This window comes from Phalacrocorax aristotelis, chromosome 1 (genome assembly GCF_949628215.1).
Source record: "Phalacrocorax aristotelis chromosome 1, bGulAri2.1, whole genome shotgun sequence".
Lineage (NCBI taxonomy): Eukaryota > Metazoa > Chordata > Aves > Suliformes > Phalacrocoracidae > Phalacrocorax > Phalacrocorax aristotelis.
In genome coordinates, this window is record NC_134276.1 from 126,904,077 (window position 1) to 126,920,487 (window position 16,411).

At 42.3% G+C, this 16,411-nt stretch overlaps 1 protein-coding gene across 5 annotated transcripts in view; it reads left to right on the plus strand.

Annotated features, from left to right (window-relative positions):
- GRAMD1C (GRAM domain containing 1C) overlaps positions 1-15,296 on the plus strand; it is a 55,470-nt gene extending 40,174 nt beyond the window's left edge. For all 5 annotated transcript variants that reach the window (XM_075106434.1, XM_075106424.1, XM_075106451.1 and 2 more), the window contains 9 exons: positions 5,317-5,463; positions 6,243-6,361; positions 7,481-7,623; positions 9,390-9,493; positions 10,198-10,377; positions 11,874-11,931; positions 12,430-12,540; positions 13,363-13,468; positions 15,066-15,296. In XM_075106434.1, the coding sequence (XP_074962535.1) occupies positions 5,317-5,463; positions 6,243-6,361; positions 7,481-7,623; positions 9,390-9,493; positions 10,198-10,377; positions 11,874-11,931; positions 12,430-12,540; positions 13,363-13,468; positions 15,066-15,143 (1,046 nt within the window). In that variant the 3' untranslated portion in view covers positions 15,144-15,296. The remainder of the gene's footprint in view (positions 1-5,316; positions 5,464-6,242; positions 6,362-7,480; positions 7,624-9,389; positions 9,494-10,197; positions 10,378-11,873; positions 11,932-12,429; positions 12,541-13,362; positions 13,469-15,065) is intronic.
- The last annotated feature ends 1,115 nt before the right edge of the window (positions 15,297-16,411 follow it).

The following is a 16,411-nucleotide window of genomic DNA, read 5'->3' on the forward strand; positions in this document are numbered from 1 at the left end:
ATGTGAGGTTGTATTGTTTTTGTGAATATACCTGCTTGAACAGCCTGCTGTTTATGCTGTACTCCTACACACTTAACAAGCTTTACACATTGTTTACTCCATCACAGGTGTATCTTTTAGAGCAGTAGAAAGTTTTGGCCTTTGAATGTTTTAGAGGACAGGAAAACTGCAAGATATCTTAATATCACACCTCTCTTCTGTCTCTGGATTTTATTTTTTCTTATGGCAAAGGTCTCCAGCAAAACTGATTGAAAATTGTCCTGTTGTCTTTCATGCTGCTGTTTGCCTAAATGAAAGCAGTAAATACTCCCTGTCATCCCTGCATTAGTGGTGTTGAGTAAATAGAGCATATTAAACTGGAGATGTCTCTTCAAAAGAGAACCACTGCTTTTCTTATTTCTCCTCCCTCCCCCAAGACTAGTCTTCCTTATTTAGAGCAGGATTTTCTAGTCCCACAACATTAATCTCTTCTCTCAGATTCCCTTCCTCATGATTAGAATTTTTTTCTTCTGTTTCTCTGTCTGTTTTCTATTGCAGTTGCCCCCTACATTTACAAGGTGAATTCCTTCATGCAAACGAAAGTAGCTTTCTCGCATGGCAAAGGTTTACCCATGCGATTAATCTCTCATGTCCTCTGGCTCATACTTAGGCTGCCCATGGAGGTGTCCTGGCAAATAAGGTGAGGGGCAAGCTCAAGACTGTTGTTTTCCAAATCGGGGCTCACCTGACACCCAAAGCTGGAATGCTGGAGCCTTAGCAACAATAGTTCCCTTGCCCTAAGCAAATCTTAAATGGCTTACTCGGGGATGGGGGTGTGCACTCACTTCATGCCACTGGCCTGTTGACCTGCTTGGTGCTCTTGTTGACTTTCAAAAATTGGAGTGTAAATCTTGAGACGTGACAAACTTTTGGCTTAGCTAAAAACTGTCTGCAGACTTGATTCCAAATTTCAGAAAACAAATCTTAGTTTAAGCACAGAATATACATTTCCAAAATAGAGCTAGGAGCTTCTGAATTTCCTCAAATGACCCTTTTGTTTGTAGGGTTTCTGTATGCAGTGACAATGTTCAGCAGCCTAAAATACCTAAAGAAGGGGGAAGCAGGAAATTGGAAAACAGTCTTTTCTGTTAGAAAGCTTTACTGTATATGGGGACATCATAAATTTCTGATCTCCTTGCACAACTGGACAGGCTTACTGTGATGTTTCTATTTGTACTAATAACCACCCTAAATGTGTGGCCTGCAGGAGAGCATAACTGCTTGCACTGTAGTGATGTGAGATGAATACAGTGGTGGCTTGACTTTTCTTGCAGGTAGGGGTATATGGGACAGAAAACATTTGAAATACAGACTGGTTGAGATTAGTTCAGACCTGTTTGTTGTTTGGGTCTTTTTGTTGAGTGTTCCCACCCCCCCCAAGATATGAAATTTGGGACATGCAATGTACGTAAGGAAGGAGGAGCCCTGTTGTCTTGTTGGCATTTTAATCAAAAAACTGAAAGCACGTGTTTTGTTGAATATATAACTACTAGCTATTTGATGCATTGGTGTTTGGAGGATATATGCTTGGGTTATCTAAAGGCAAAAGGCACACATTTTTTTTTATCTTGTGAACTGGAAAAAGCTAGCATTGTCACAGTATTTAGTACCTCCTCAAGTTAATTTTGTACTTAGTATTTTAAAGTATAGGAGGACTCTTTGATATGATAATGGTTAATATTGCTGTTGCAGTCTTTAAATAAATGGCATCTGGAACATGTTCACTCTAGGAATTGGTTTTATTTACTTGATCTCAGGTGTATCTGGTTAAAGGCTCCTACCTGCATATTCTTCATGCAGTGTGCAATTTTCCCTGTCTGCAGTGGCAGAGAAATCCTCAACAGTGCCAAGATTTGCATATATACTTTTTTCCTCCTGATCCTCCCCCAACTCCATGGAGTGGAAAAATCAGCCATTTTATTAATTTGTTTGATACCGTCTGCTTTTATCGGTTCAGCTTTCCTAATTTGATTGTGGTGTGTTTCACTTCAAGCTGTTGGCTCTTAAAGGGAATTTTAAGGACAATTTTTTTCTGCCCCTTCCCCCCGTTCAGTTTTCTGTCTGTGTTTTCTTGCACTGTTTTCAAGATGTTTTCAAACCTGCAACCACTGCTGCATAACAGTATTATATTCAAACATTATTTCACAGCTTACCTTGCAGTGATGAAAATGACGTTATGAAGTGCAAGGCAGTAGTGGGGGAGGGAACAGACTTGCTGTCTTCATGCTGAACCAGGACCCTCTGTGTAATGTGTTTGCTTCTGGATTTTTGGGTCCCTAGGGATCCTAATTTAAAGTCGGAATAATCTCATGTTCTCTTATCAGGCAGTAGCTCCAATTAATCTATAAATGTGTTCAGGCTAAGAGAGTTAGTGGTTGATAACTGCATGCTGCTGAGGGGTTAGAACAGCATTAAAAGTTAAGGAGTTAGACTGATATCTAGACACCTGCACAAAACATTTTGGTCATAAACAGTGTTTCTAAGCCATTCCTAGGTAAAATGCTTGATGTTGCTCTAGTATTGAGATAAAAGGCAGGTAGGTTTACATGTGGGAGTTAAAACAAACAAAAGAGTAGACCAACATGCATATTCATTTGTAGCAGAGATGAGCTGTTAAAGCTTTCTATTCTGTTCAAATTGTGTTTATACTGTACACTTATCTGTGCTATGCTACTGTTTCTGCTCACTGCTTCATCTAGGATTTGTACACATAAACTCTGAGAAGCCCAGAGGGAAGTGACTTGAAGCTTGTCAAGCTCTTGGTGTGTGCAGTGACTTGCTTCCACAGATGTGGAACTCACAGCAGCATTCATACTTGCACTTTCCAGACCTATCATCTGAAAGATTTCCAGGCTTTCTGGAAAACAGTTACTTGAATCCTAGCCTCTAAATTGGCTGATGGGCCTGATATGTCAACCCAGTTTCTGTTTGGATTTTCTGAAAATACTGCTTTGTGTGATAACACCATTTTTTTAAATTGTGTTTGTTCCAAGAACTGAGAGAGACTGTAAGTAAAAACATTTCTCAATAGATACTCTGATGCACTTGGCACTTCATTGACTATTCCTTATTAGAGACATGACTAGATAGAAATAGTGTAGGTAAATCAACTAAAATGAAACTTTGTATAGACCCATGCATGCTCTTGCTTAAGACTTAGTGCAAGGACAGGCTTCATGCTTGAAGAGTAAAACATCTTAGTAGCAAGATCTGCACCTTAAGGTAATAATGCATGGGCTTTGAGCATATCATAAGTTGCTGTGGCTTACCAAATTACCTCACATCAGCAGAAACATATTAGCTGTCCTCAGGCATTTGAGGTGAACATAATGTTACGTCATTTAGCGAAGCCTCACTGAGGCAAAGGTAACTTGTATTATCTTGTATTCGCCAAGACATATACAAATAGCTGTCAAAGCTTATCTGATTCATGGTGACTTGATCATGTGTCTGGGCCTTTGTATTTTTTTTAAGTGGTAGAAGATTCCTTGGGCATGTCAAGGTCCTTCTGAATAAGACTCAATCAGAGTAACTAGGTTTGAATTAGCTGGTACCTGACTCCATGTGTGTTAGCTGATGTGCAGTAGGCAAAGGGGATGTCAACATCAACATCTGAGGCTTCCTGTCTCTGAGGAAAGAGAGGAAGTGGGGAGTGCACTCTGAAAGGAGAGGTCTGTAATGTTGAGGTCTTGTTAGCTGAGGTCAAACTTACAGTTCAGTTGGACTGCATTTTACTGGAATTAGGTTCAACTCTGAGACGAAATACAGTGAACATAAGCTGAAAACCCAGGCTGAATTTCTGGCTTCCCCCAGAACATTTCAGCACAGCAGAAGCTGTATTCTAGCATGTAATGACTGCATATTGGCTGGTTAAATAACTCTTAAAATGTGTGCTTGATTTCTGCCCCACCTCGCAATTATATAGACTTGTATCAGCAGACCATGATGTGGGAAGGAAGTCTTTCTCTTGTGCATGACAAAAACATGGCACTCATGCTTCACTTTTTGGGGCCCTGCACTGGAGCCTGATTAGGTCAAAGAGAACTTTTTTGGAGGCAGATGTATAACAGGGACTTCTAGCAGGCTAGAGGCAGCACTAGAGACAAAGTCTGCTCAGAGTCAGAATTGGATTTCGTTGGGGCCTGTTGTGGTGGTTAGTTGCTGCATTTGCATTTATCAATACTGACTGTTACCAAGCAGTGTTTTAAGTGTTGTAACCTTAGCCTATAGGCAGCTTGTGAACTATAGCTTGATATTCAAGCTACCTTTGCATTGGTGGCTGGCACTGACCTTTGCTAGCTCTGAGCATTCATTTGTATCAGTTGAAAGGTTAGGCATCCTGACTTCTGCCTTGTGTTCCCCTAGATTTGCTTTCAGGCTTTGTTTTGTTTTAGTGATGTGTGAGGGTGGGTCTTTTGGTTTTTGGGTAGTTACAGCTTAAGATGGACTTGTTTCTAAAGCATAAGGCAGATTGAGTTGGGGTTGGCATAGGAAACTGCTTGCCCTCCAAGATGATAATTTTATCCCTTATCTCTTGGAAGAGTGGCTGAGACAACCACAAAGCTGAGTCGTGCCAGCAGCAAACAAGAAGCAGAAATAGCAAAGATCGGTGCTGCAGCCACAGAATGTCACTTGGGCGCCTGTTGGTGGTTTTGAAATAGGGAAGGGCGATTAAGCATCTTGGTGTGCTTTTCAGGACTGCAAAATGGAGCAGGGTACCTCTTGCATTCCTCTTATAAACAGGTATGGAGGGAGGAACAGTTTGAGGATCTGTTTGGGAGTCTGTACCTGGTCTCTTTATGCTGTGGGCAGTACCAGCGTTAGAGACGTTAAAAGCAGAATTCTGAAACTTGCCACAAGTAAGAAGAAAACTAGTATGGTTTCACTGTCCTACTTCTTATGCATGTGTCCTTTATACAATAGATACACATACTAATGAAGATTATGGTAACTTTTTGTCTTCCCCAATGTTTCCTGTAGGATTAGTAGAATAGTGAAGGCAAAACTAAAGGGATGGGACCTTGTGATGTTGATTTATCAATTTACGTTTGTACAGGGAAACGGGTGAAGGGGCTGGAAAAGCAACTCTAGACTCTGCTCCTGAAGACAACCTCCCTACCAAATCATGTGCTGCTATCATTACTGGGTTTCTGAGAGTGAGGAACAAATGCTGATGCAAGCTTGGGAAGGATTTGAGCTGTAATAAAGCTTGGGATATTATAAAGTTTCTTCATAACACTGGTCTTTTTGTAACCTGATCTCTCTGCCTTTCCTTAGCTGTGAAGGAGACTGTCTCTGAGAATGATCTCTATGGGAGACTTTTTATCAACAGAGTTTTCCACATCACTGCAGACAAGATGTTTGAAATCCTTTTCACCAATTCCCACTTCATGCAGAGGTTTCTCAGTTCCAGGAGTATAGTAGGTAATATACTCTACTCCCTCCTGTCCATGTTGCAAATTATCCTGAAAATTTCAACCTCTGAGAAATGTTAAATTAGGGCTAAGTTGAATTTTAAGTTTCTTCTTGCTTTAAAATAATTTTGAAGATTTAAAGTTCCACTATGAGAGAGAATATTTAAAGCTAGCCTGTTGTATCTGTAGATCAGTCACGTTTCGAGTAAAAACCTCATTTTAGTGCGCCTTAATGCCTGAATTTTGGGTAGGCTATAAAGTTGATGCATTCTGTCAGACATTTCTGATTACTTTGTGTCCCAGAAATAGTGAAATGTGTACAGCTGGCACGCAGACAAGATCATTGCATCCTCCTAAACGATACTCACAGGCTTTAATTTTCTGGATGAAGAAATTTTATTCACTGAGAATATGAACAGAAAATTAAGTCAAAAAGGGTAATATTTATTCAGTGTCAGCTTGGAAGGCAAAGTGGCAAAAGCTTTTTGATACTGCTAAGTGAATCTATTAAACTTTAAGCAGATGGGAAATGACATATTTTCTTTTCATGGCTTACTCTTCTCCCCACCCTCAAGTCTCTTTTGGTAGACTCACATTTGGCTACTTAGTGCCTCACTTTGTTCATCAGCGAACTACAATTTTCCTTTTTCCTGCAAAAAACACATCCATTTGGAATCAGTTTTCTATCTGTTTCCCCACCACTGTTCTTAAACTGTTAAGATATGAAAGGGCAGAGATAATGCCTTTTAGGTAATCTGTATGTGAGATTTTGCATAATTTCTTCTGTAGATGCTGTATCAACCCCTTGGAATAGAGATTCCAGTGGCAATCAGTTGAGGACTTTGACATACACTGTAACAATTAACAATCCGCTGTGTGGGAAGTTCACAACTGCAACTGAGAAGCAGGTACTGTGTTGCGTGTGTGTCTGTTTGCCCTCTAAATCAAGGGAGAGGTCAACTCTACAGTCTGTCAGAGATCTAACCATGGATTAAAGTTCAGTGAGCTGCATGTGGATCTGCAGTTTAAACGTAGTATCTCTAAGGGTAGCATGCTGCCCCTGTCATTAGTGAGCAAATGCTGATGAAATCAGAGAGGCTTTCTACCCTTACAAATGGCTGTAAACTTCTCTGACAAAGTCTGTGGGAGGAAAAAGTGTTAACATCTCTTATGAATTGCGGGGTGAGAAGAAGCAATGAAATGCTTTCAGTCTCCACTTCTAGGCTCCCCAGTACAAGGGAGGGATGGAAAGAGTCCAGTGAAGGGCCACTAAGATGATTAAGGGACTGGAGGGATCTCATGTGAGAAACAGCTGAGAGCTTGGACTGTTCAGTCTGGAGAAGAGAAGACTCAAGGGGGGGATCTTACAATATATATAAGTATCTGAATGGAGGGTGCAAAGACCTAGCTGGGCCTCCACCACCAAAGGCCACACCTTTCAGTGGTGCCCAGTGACAGGGCCAGAGGCAATGGGCACAAACTGAAACCACAGGTGGTTCCCTCTGAACATCAGGAAATGCTTTTTTTACTGTGAGGGTGACGGAGCACTAGAACAGGCTATGCTTCTCCTTCCTTGGGGATATTGGAAAGCCATCTGGACATGATCGTGGGCAACCAGCTCTAGATGGCCCTCCTTGAGCTGGGTTCTTGGACCAGATGACCACCAGAGGTGCTTTCCAATCTCAACCACTCTGTAATTCTGCTTTGGGAAAGGTCTTATAGGCCAGTCTCAAAGAGCAGCTGTGGTCATAAGTCAGTGGCCAGCCTTGTATCTCGTACTTGAAATGGCAGTAGGGAAGTACTGCTGCTGCCTGTGTTGGCTTTGCCAGGAGGCATCTTCTCTTTCCCCACTCCATCTATACTTTCCATTCTTAACTGCTTTTTATTGTGGTTATTCAGGCTTTCTCCCTACTCTACTTCACTTGGAGCTGGTTGATCTAGCCTAAGGAACTCAGGCCAAGGGGCGGGGGGTGGTAGAATGTGGTACCATGAATATACCTTCTTATTTTTATTTTCTTTTATGGTAGATCCTGCATAAGCAGAGCCAGAAAGGACAGTCTTATCATGTGGATGCTGAGGTACTGACCCATGATGTCCCCTACCATGATTATTTCTACACTGTGAACAGATACTGCATCAGCCGCACATCCAGTCACAAATGTCGATTACGGTGAGCCTGAGTGGTGCACAGTGGGAGGGCAGAAGCCAAGGCGTGCATGTTATGGGTTGATGAAGTGTGCCTATCAAAAGATCTGCCAACAGCGTAGATAAAAGTCAGTTTCTCTTGAAGCTGGGGATCTCCTCTGAAAAATGAGCTTGGTTTATCTCTTGTCACATGAATGCTGTATTTGGATCTCATTAATTCAGTGCGAAACGAACTCTTAAGCACCTCTCAACGAGGTACAGAACTCATCTCCAAGACTGAACTGGGTTCTGACCAGCCTTGCTTTTTAGAGTGCCAGCTGTGTGAGTGGGATAAATTGAAGCTACCTGGGATGTTTTACTACAAAGTTTCCCAGATATCCTTGTTAAATAAGGACCTGTGGAGGAGGATGGTTTTACAGGAAGGTGCAGGGAAGATGGAACATACCTACCTTTGCAGGGAGGGTACTTCAGCAAAATCAGTCTCCATTATTAAACCCTACCTAGATGGGGGTGTCTTAAAAGGCACTTCCCTTTCCCCTTTCATTTGTTGAAAATGCCTGAAGTGATCTAGTTCCATGTTCACACTCGTGTGACTTTCTGACTGTGTAATCCTTGATAGTTCTTGTGCTGTCTTTAGTAAGACCTTTTATCTCAAACTTCATCAATACCCAGGAAAGGTAAGCAAGCCTGGATTTTGTTCCGGCTTATCTCAGGCTATAAGAGTGCTGAAGACTCCATCTCTACTGGGAGGAGAAGGGAAGTTGTCCGTGATGCAACTGTTCTGGATGATTCTCTTGGTGGTTTTTTTTTTTTTCTAGTGAGTCAGCCTTTGTCTTTGAGGGCTATGTTTGTTTTATCTGAGACACATGGCAACCCTAGAGTAAGAGCAACCCTAGTTCTCAATATGGCACACAGAGAATGCCTGTATAGAACAGAAGGTGCATGGTAGTGTTACAGCTAGCTTTATTGTACTGTGTGTAAAATGGCTCAAAAACTTTATTTGAAAGATGCTGTTTTGTCAGACTAGAAACACAGTGAGCTTACATTGATTTGGATGATTATTTGAAAATGTTGAAAAAAGTGTATTCTAGGACAGTCAGTGTTCTTGACTTAAAATCACAGGCTATCCTTTTGTCCTTTATGAAGAGCTTTGGGATTCATTCAGTTATTAGAAGCAGCCCTCTGAAGGATTCTACTCCAGTTCATTTCTATTCTGGAAGCATTATTGATTAGCTTGACCTGGGGAATGCAGGCAGGAATCTCACTTCCCCTCTGTCATGCTCACAGAAAGATAGATTTTAATTTCTGTCTGCTCAGGGTAGGATCTGAGCATTTGGTGGATGAGTGGTGGTAATGAATTTCACCTGCTGCCCATGTAATAAATCATGTGTACACATACAGACTAAAAAGCAGAACTTCATGGTCTGGAAGCCCAACGCCTATTTTAAATATATGTTAAAATGGGAAGACTTCAGAAGAGAGAAATTCTCTGCTAGTCTGAGTCTGAAGGAAAAATTTAAAATGTTTCCCATCATTTGGACACTTAATGTCCTGAAGCTGTAGCTAGATATGTTGTCTTTTGCTACTGTCTCCTGCCTTGCTTCAGTGTAAGCGCTGCCCCGGTGGAAAGCCAAGGCAGTTCCAGTGGATATTTCATATTATGGACATAAGGTAGAGGCCTGCTTCTGCTCTAGAGAGATTTCTGATAGAGATATATAGCAGAAATAGAGATTTCTGCTATCGCTGTGCTACCTAGAGAGCACTCTTTCACTATTGCATTCTGTTTATTAGGGTTTCTGCAGAAGTAAAGTATAAAAAACAGCCCTGGGGCCTTGTCAAGTCTGTAATCGAGAAGAATACCTGGGGAGGAATACAGGAAAACTTCAAACAACTTGGTGAGGCATTTTCCTCTTTGGTAGAGTAATAAGGCTACCTTTCCTATGTAGGTTCTCATGTCTGACAAACTTGATTTCTCAAAGAATGGTTTGAAAAGAAGGCAACACCGAAGCAATCTCCAGGTCAGAAGTTCCTGTCGTCAATATATCTGCCAGTTCTAGGCAGTAGAAGAAGCCTGGTAGCTTAATGCTGACAAGGAGCTCTTGTACACCTTGTCAGTAATTGGTTTCTGAAGGAAACATGAGCAGCAGCAGGAAAGCTGTTAATTTCAACTGCACGCACCTATCTTTTAAGTATTTCCTTGATTGTGGGTATGAGAAGAGAAACACTTGGCAGGCTCCCTGGCTATGTCTGCTAACAGCCTGGCCAGCCACGCCTGCAGGCTCACAGTCTAACACAGTTCCTAGTCTCAGTCTAACAGTGTCTCGAAGTGCTCTTCCAACTGCTATCTAACATATCATTAAACAATCCTGCACAGGCTGAATGTACATCATATCCGAAAAGCATTCTAAGTGCCACCTAGCAAATAGGACAGGTAGTACAGGTCAAGGTGTAGTTTGTCAATTGCCTGTTTTAACTTCTAGTAAATGAACTTGCACTTGCCTCTCTTGCTGCCACCCTCCATATCTCAATTTAAGTCTTCAGTGCTAGGCTTTCCAGTTTTTATTTTGAAAGTTCAATAACCTCACTTTTCCCACTGCAGAATCAGATCTCCTAATGGAGGAATATGCAATTAATCAGTCCATAGAAGACTCTGGAAAATTAGTTGCCCTGAGACGAAGACGACGCACTTTACACCGGAGTCTGGCAGAATCACTTCCCAAACGCTCTTCCCAACACCCCTCTGGTGACATGGGAGTGGAGTCCCAGGGCAGCATAATAGGTGGGAACTTTTATATCAAGTGTTTTCCGAAAGGTGTGTTCAAGAAAGTTTAACTCTTCTAAGAGCATATATGTTACTCTCACTGTCTAGCTAATTGGTGTGATAGCAAATGCTTTATGTGTTCAAGCTTGTGTAAAAGATACTTGGATGATGAGTATCTCATGAAACCAAACCTTAATCTCACTCTCTGGTTTTAAAACAAACAAAAAAACCAACCAGAGCCTAAAATGCTGCACTGAACCTGCATAGGATTGGAAATGAGATGGGATCAGAAAGAAATTTAACCTGGCTTGTGTAATGTTGTGGAAAATTGGCTTTATTTCTTCAAATAACTGCACACCCAAGTTGTGAGTTGATTAAACTGTCACTCACCTCTTGACCCTGTCACCTTGGTTTGGGGGTTTTTTATGTTAAGGAGTCAACTTCCTGTTGCTTCTGTAATTTCTGCGTCACTGAAGCATTTTTTGCAGTTGCACTGCTCCTAGGCATGACAGACTTGGCCACTAGCATATACAGTATTAGCTACACCTTCAGTGATGAGGAACATCTGTGCGCTAATGTGTGCCAGAGAATGGTGGATTTCATGATGCAAGCTGATATGTAGACACTGAAGTAGGAGCAAGTGCTCTTTCCTAAAGGGAGGAGACAACAATGAGTGTAGCATTTAAGAGAGCGCTTGGATCACAGCATGTGTAATAGACTCTTATCTAACTGAGATTACTTCCTATAACTTAATTTTGCTACTGCTGCTCCACCTTTTCAGGTGAGTATGTCTGCCTCAGTATACATTACAGCTTTTGTGTATGCTCCTTGTCCAGGGCAGTAGGTGTGAAGTATGTTCTAGGAGATCAGGGAAATTCTATTTAAAGATCATCCTGCCCACAGTGGTAGGTGACTGCCACTCAGTTTGGAGAGGACGTGGCACAATTCTCCCTCACTAGTGTCTGGTTCCTGTTGTCTGATGACTAGCAGATGGCCTTTTGAAAGGCTGTCATCAGGCCAATATATAAACGAAGCTGGTAAGGATGGGACAAGTTAAAGGAGCACTTGATTTGACACCAGTTGTCAGGAGGACTAATGTGGCCAGGATAACAAGCAGAAGAGAGCCTCTTTGCAGGCTGTCTCCACTAGTGTGTGACTGGCAGCCCATGTGCTGAATGTGTGTTAGTAATGGATGGCCTGTAGCCTTCTCTGGCTATCTAGGTTTAATGTGAACATGCCCCAGAGCTGTGTTCTCTGCAGCACACTAGGGTAGGGGCAGTCTTCCTGCTGATGGAAGAGCCTGACTGTCCAGCTGACTTGTATGAGAGGACTGCAGGAATGCCTTGGTGAATGTTGAAGATTATCTTGTGCACCCACATGATCTGTTATTTCTTTCCATCAGAAGCTGTTGAGCTATTCTGTGTGAAATGCTGGGGCACTGAGATGTATCTGCAGGCATCATTTAGGAATGTCCTTCAGTACTTTTTAACCTTCTTCTCTTCCATGCCCTATAGGAAGGAAAAGAGATGCTGTAAGTAGGACCACCACCATCATTGTAGTAATGAGTGTCTTGTAAGTACTCGCATTAAAATGTGGCTTGACTCAAGCTCATCTTGGTCTTTACCTGTATTTGCCTGTACCTCACTTGCATGTCAACATTGCATGTACTGTGATAGATCCTAACCTAATTTAAATGTAGGTATAGGAGGGGAATGGATTGACTTAGTGACGCATGGAATGAAAATGCTGGCTTGCCAAACTAGTCTACCTTGCAGGTTTATGTATGTCGGATCCTATAAAAGCATCCCTAGAATTTACTCATTCCTAGCTTTTAAAAGTTCCAAGACGAGACACACTTGTCATTCCTACAGGTTGCTATTACACAGCTTAAAGCTAGCTGCTAAGAATTGTTTGGATAGATCTTTATTTTCAGTATACCACTGCCTCATGCCCTTCTTTGTCCCTGATGGATTCTCTTTTCATAGCTGTTTGTAGCCCAGATCTTGTTTCTGTAGCATTACAGATGAAACTGTTACAGGACTTGATTTTTTTGTTCTGTTCTCTCTACAGTTTGCTGTTCTTGGTCTTGCTGAATATGATACTGTTTCTCAAGCTGTCAAAGATAGAGCATGCAGCTCAGTCCCTCTATCATGTGCGGCTTCAGGAAGAAAGCTCTTTGAAGTAAGTTGAATTCACAGTCTTTGCTTTCTTTCTTCCTTAGCTTATGTCAAAATCTGACAATGAAACTTGGTGGTAAGTTTTCCAAAGCTGCTGGGTCTTGTTGTGCTTCTGTGGTCTATGCACATATCCAGGACATGCCTGACTGCATCTTGCCGTAATAAATTTCTCCTTTGACAAGCTGTTTTTTGGGGGAGTGTTAACCTTAGCTTGCATTTATCACTCTGCTGTGACTCATCTTCTGTGAATATCATAGTGCTGATCACAGAACCGAAGTGTTCGCTTCATCCTGTGTGAACCAGAATGGTATCAAATGTAACATGAAAGATTCATTTAGCTTCTTGGCCTCTTCTGTGAGTCCCCTGCTAAATCCCTCTCCCTCTCAAACTTCCATATTAGGTGCCTTTTGTATTCAGACACATGGAAGAGGCTCAGATATTGCTCTCTGTCTTGACTGTGGTATCAGCAAACAAGTTAAAAACCATAACCTGATCTTGAGTATGAAAGTGGTGTGGTGACCTCCCATAGTGATCATCTCGGAACTGATTAGAGTAACTTTCTTGATAAGAAAGATCTTGCCCTCCGAGAACTTACATCGTATGCATAATGCGAGCACATTTGTTCTTGGTGGCTGTTGTCCACAAAGGTCCGAGGTAGTATCTTTAAGGCAACAGAGATTGAAATTCAACTGCAGGCAGCTTTTTATGGGGCTTCTGAAAAAGGATGCTTTTAGCAATGGCAGAGCAATGGTGGCAGAGCAGTTGCTTTCAGAAAGGCATGGAGGTGCTTGCTTCATGTTTCTGATGTGATCTCAATCTCTTTCAGCATATCCCCAGAAATGGTATCAAAAGAGGAGATCCCTCAATATGATAAGGACCAGGTTAAACATGTGAAGGGAGTTTTAAGAGACTCAATTGAAATGCTTGAGCAGGTAGGTCTGCCAGTCTTTCCTGGTGATACTCTTTGTTTCTCAACTCAAAGTTTTTTTCCTTCTGCCATCATAGCTTTTGTTTAGTTAGCACCAGAAGAAACCAAACTTTTTGTGACGCCTTTACTTGTTTTGTCCTAGGCTTGAATTTGGCACAAAGGCAATGCTTGCATTTCTGATGGTTTTGTTGGTTTGGTTTTTTTCTTTCCCCTTTTGGACTAAGGTTAAACATTTGTTTCAATTTTTCTTAAACCTGTCAAGTACTTTTACTGATGAGATACATTGATGCAGTTCTGAATCATGACAGAGCAAACACGGGAGTAATTCAAAACAGATCCTCTTTTCAAAGAAGACTTAAAACATAATGTTAAGTATTTGCCCACCTCATGAGGCTTCTTCATTCAGGTTTGTCCTGGCTTTTTCTCACCACTACTCTTCTAGATATTGGCGAGAGCTTCATATAGCCTTGGGGTCAGTGAACCACCTAATCTCCAGTGAAAAATAAGTTCTACAGACCATATGTTTCTGAGAGGTTCCATAGCTATGAAGTTAATCTTCCTTCTGGAATTTACAATTCCAGGCTCTTGCATACTATAAACACTATATAAAAAATGAGGTGGTTAAATACTGTTGTGTCTCTGATCCTGAAGTCCAGGACTGGTAAAACCCTAGGCTGAAATTTCAGTTCAGTAAGTGAGGGATAGTAAAGTCATACTTTGGAGTTTTTTCAACTTATAACCTATGAATGTTCTGATTTTTAAGGTCTTTTATTAAATCCTAAAATGTGACAGAAGAAATTATTAGACTCGGAAAGCTGTGGGGGAGTTCACATGTACCTCTATCCATCACCAGTTTGCTCTGTGTTCTCCCACACACTAAAGAAGCGTAGAAAAAGAAGCCATTTTTGATACTCCTTGTTCAGAGGTGTCTCTGCACACAAAATTGCTATTAATCTATTAAGCATTTTGGTCACAGCTTGAAAAAGCTTCTGAGTGATAGAAATTTCACTGTAGAAATGCATTTCCTGGTTTCTATGACCTTTTCAATTTCTCTGCTTGCTACCCAAAAAATTCCTAATTCTGAAGTGTTAAACTGCATTTTGAACAAACAGTGCTTAAAAAAAGAAACCAAACTAAGAATTCAACCACCTTTTTCATCCCAAATAACAGTTCTGTTCGGAAGTCATTGTAGTGCCTGTTACCTTGTGTTTTCTGAGGGTTGTCAGTAATTTAAACACATTTTGTGCACCAAAATGGCACTGGGAGGGCTAGGTATTAGAAGAAAATTAATGCTTTGCTGCCATGTTGCTTAGAGTATTTGCTATGAACATGTGGCTAAAAATGAGTGGGGTGGCTTATCTTCTGTACTGTTGTCTGGTGGAGTGGCAAGACCTTATCATACTGGACTGTTACTAATTATAAACTCTACAGAGTATAGCTGTTAGTGCACAGTAAAGCAACTCTTCATAGAGAGAAGGAAAGTGCATGAAATCCTTAAAACAAAAGGAGGAGGGAGACATTGTTTTCCTGATATCATTCACCCATGCAGGAGACTAACTTCAGTAACTGGGGGGTGGGGTGTGATGGTTGTATCTTTGCAGCTGAAGATCTCCCTTTCCATGCTGCAAAGAAGCTTTGACCACTTGAACAGGACACAGAGCAGCAAGACTGAGAGTTAATACCTACATCAGCTTTCCATTCAAGATGTCAGAAGAAAAGATGTGTGTGTGAGGACTTGTGGGGTAGGAATTGTAACCGTCAACTTTGGACTCTTTACTACTATTTGGCTTTAAAGCTGCATGGAATAAAGGTTGCGTTCTACATTCCGATAACCTGGTGATATGTGTCTCCTGCCAGCCCTGTATCCTGTGAGTGAGTGAGGGCAGTTGTACTGCCTGTTAATGGATCTGCAGATTTCAGAGAAGGGGAGAACACCCTCAGCAGAGAGCTGGGCTTGTCTTTAATGAAATCACAGGTTCTGTTATGTCAGTGAAGAGTGTATTGGAGAAAAAGAACAGGTAGTGATTTCACAGCCCCAGGATCCTTATAAGCTTTTTTTTTAGCCACAAGGACCTTGTAAAAATATGTCACCATCTTTTAAGGATGAATATTTTTGAGATTAATTAACTAAACAGGAAAATGCTTGATACATCTTTGCTCTATCTCTTGCATACTGTGAGCTTTGGCAGACTGCCTTTTGCCATATGTTTCTAGCTCTAACGGAGAAATTTCGGCCCTCAGTATTTTCCCTCCATCATGGGCTGCTCTTCAGTTCTGTAGCATGGTGTGCCCACTGATGATGAAACACTTTTTTTTTTTTTTCTAAGCAGGCTGGGAGAGAAGGAAGATGAAAATAAAAATTGGCAGCAAGGAAAAGGGCAACATCCCTACAGGTTCAGACTGTGGTTGTGGGGTAGTGCTGGCTGGTTGTGCAAGCTTGGTCTGGCTTGCAGTGGTGCAAACAGCTGAGTGCCTCTGTCAGCAGCCTAGGGTAGGTTTGGGGGTGCATATGTGGGTTCTTGAGACCCTTAATACAGGGTCCTGGGTGAACCCCTCCAGGAGGTAGGTTTAAACATGTGCTGTGGTTGTTCTGCAGAATGGGAAACTTACCCCGCCGTATGTGGGAAGCTGCTACTCCCCCGGGGAGCAGCAAAGCCGACCACAGCCTGATGTCGCCCGGCTGTGGGAGCTGGTGGCGGCGGGACCGCGCTGTGCCCTTCCCACTGCCACCTGTTGCGCTGGTCCTTTAAGCCAGGTGCCGGCGCGTCACGGCCCGCCCCGCCCCTCCCCGGCAGGCATTGGGCCGTTCTGCCGTCAGGTGGATGGGCCCGGGGCGGGGGGGTCCCTCATTCCCCCCACCCGCACACCTCCGCGCTCGGGCTACGCCCGGGCGCGGGTGGCCAATGGCGGCCGGCCTTCGCCGGGGGGGCGGGGCCACCGGGGAGGA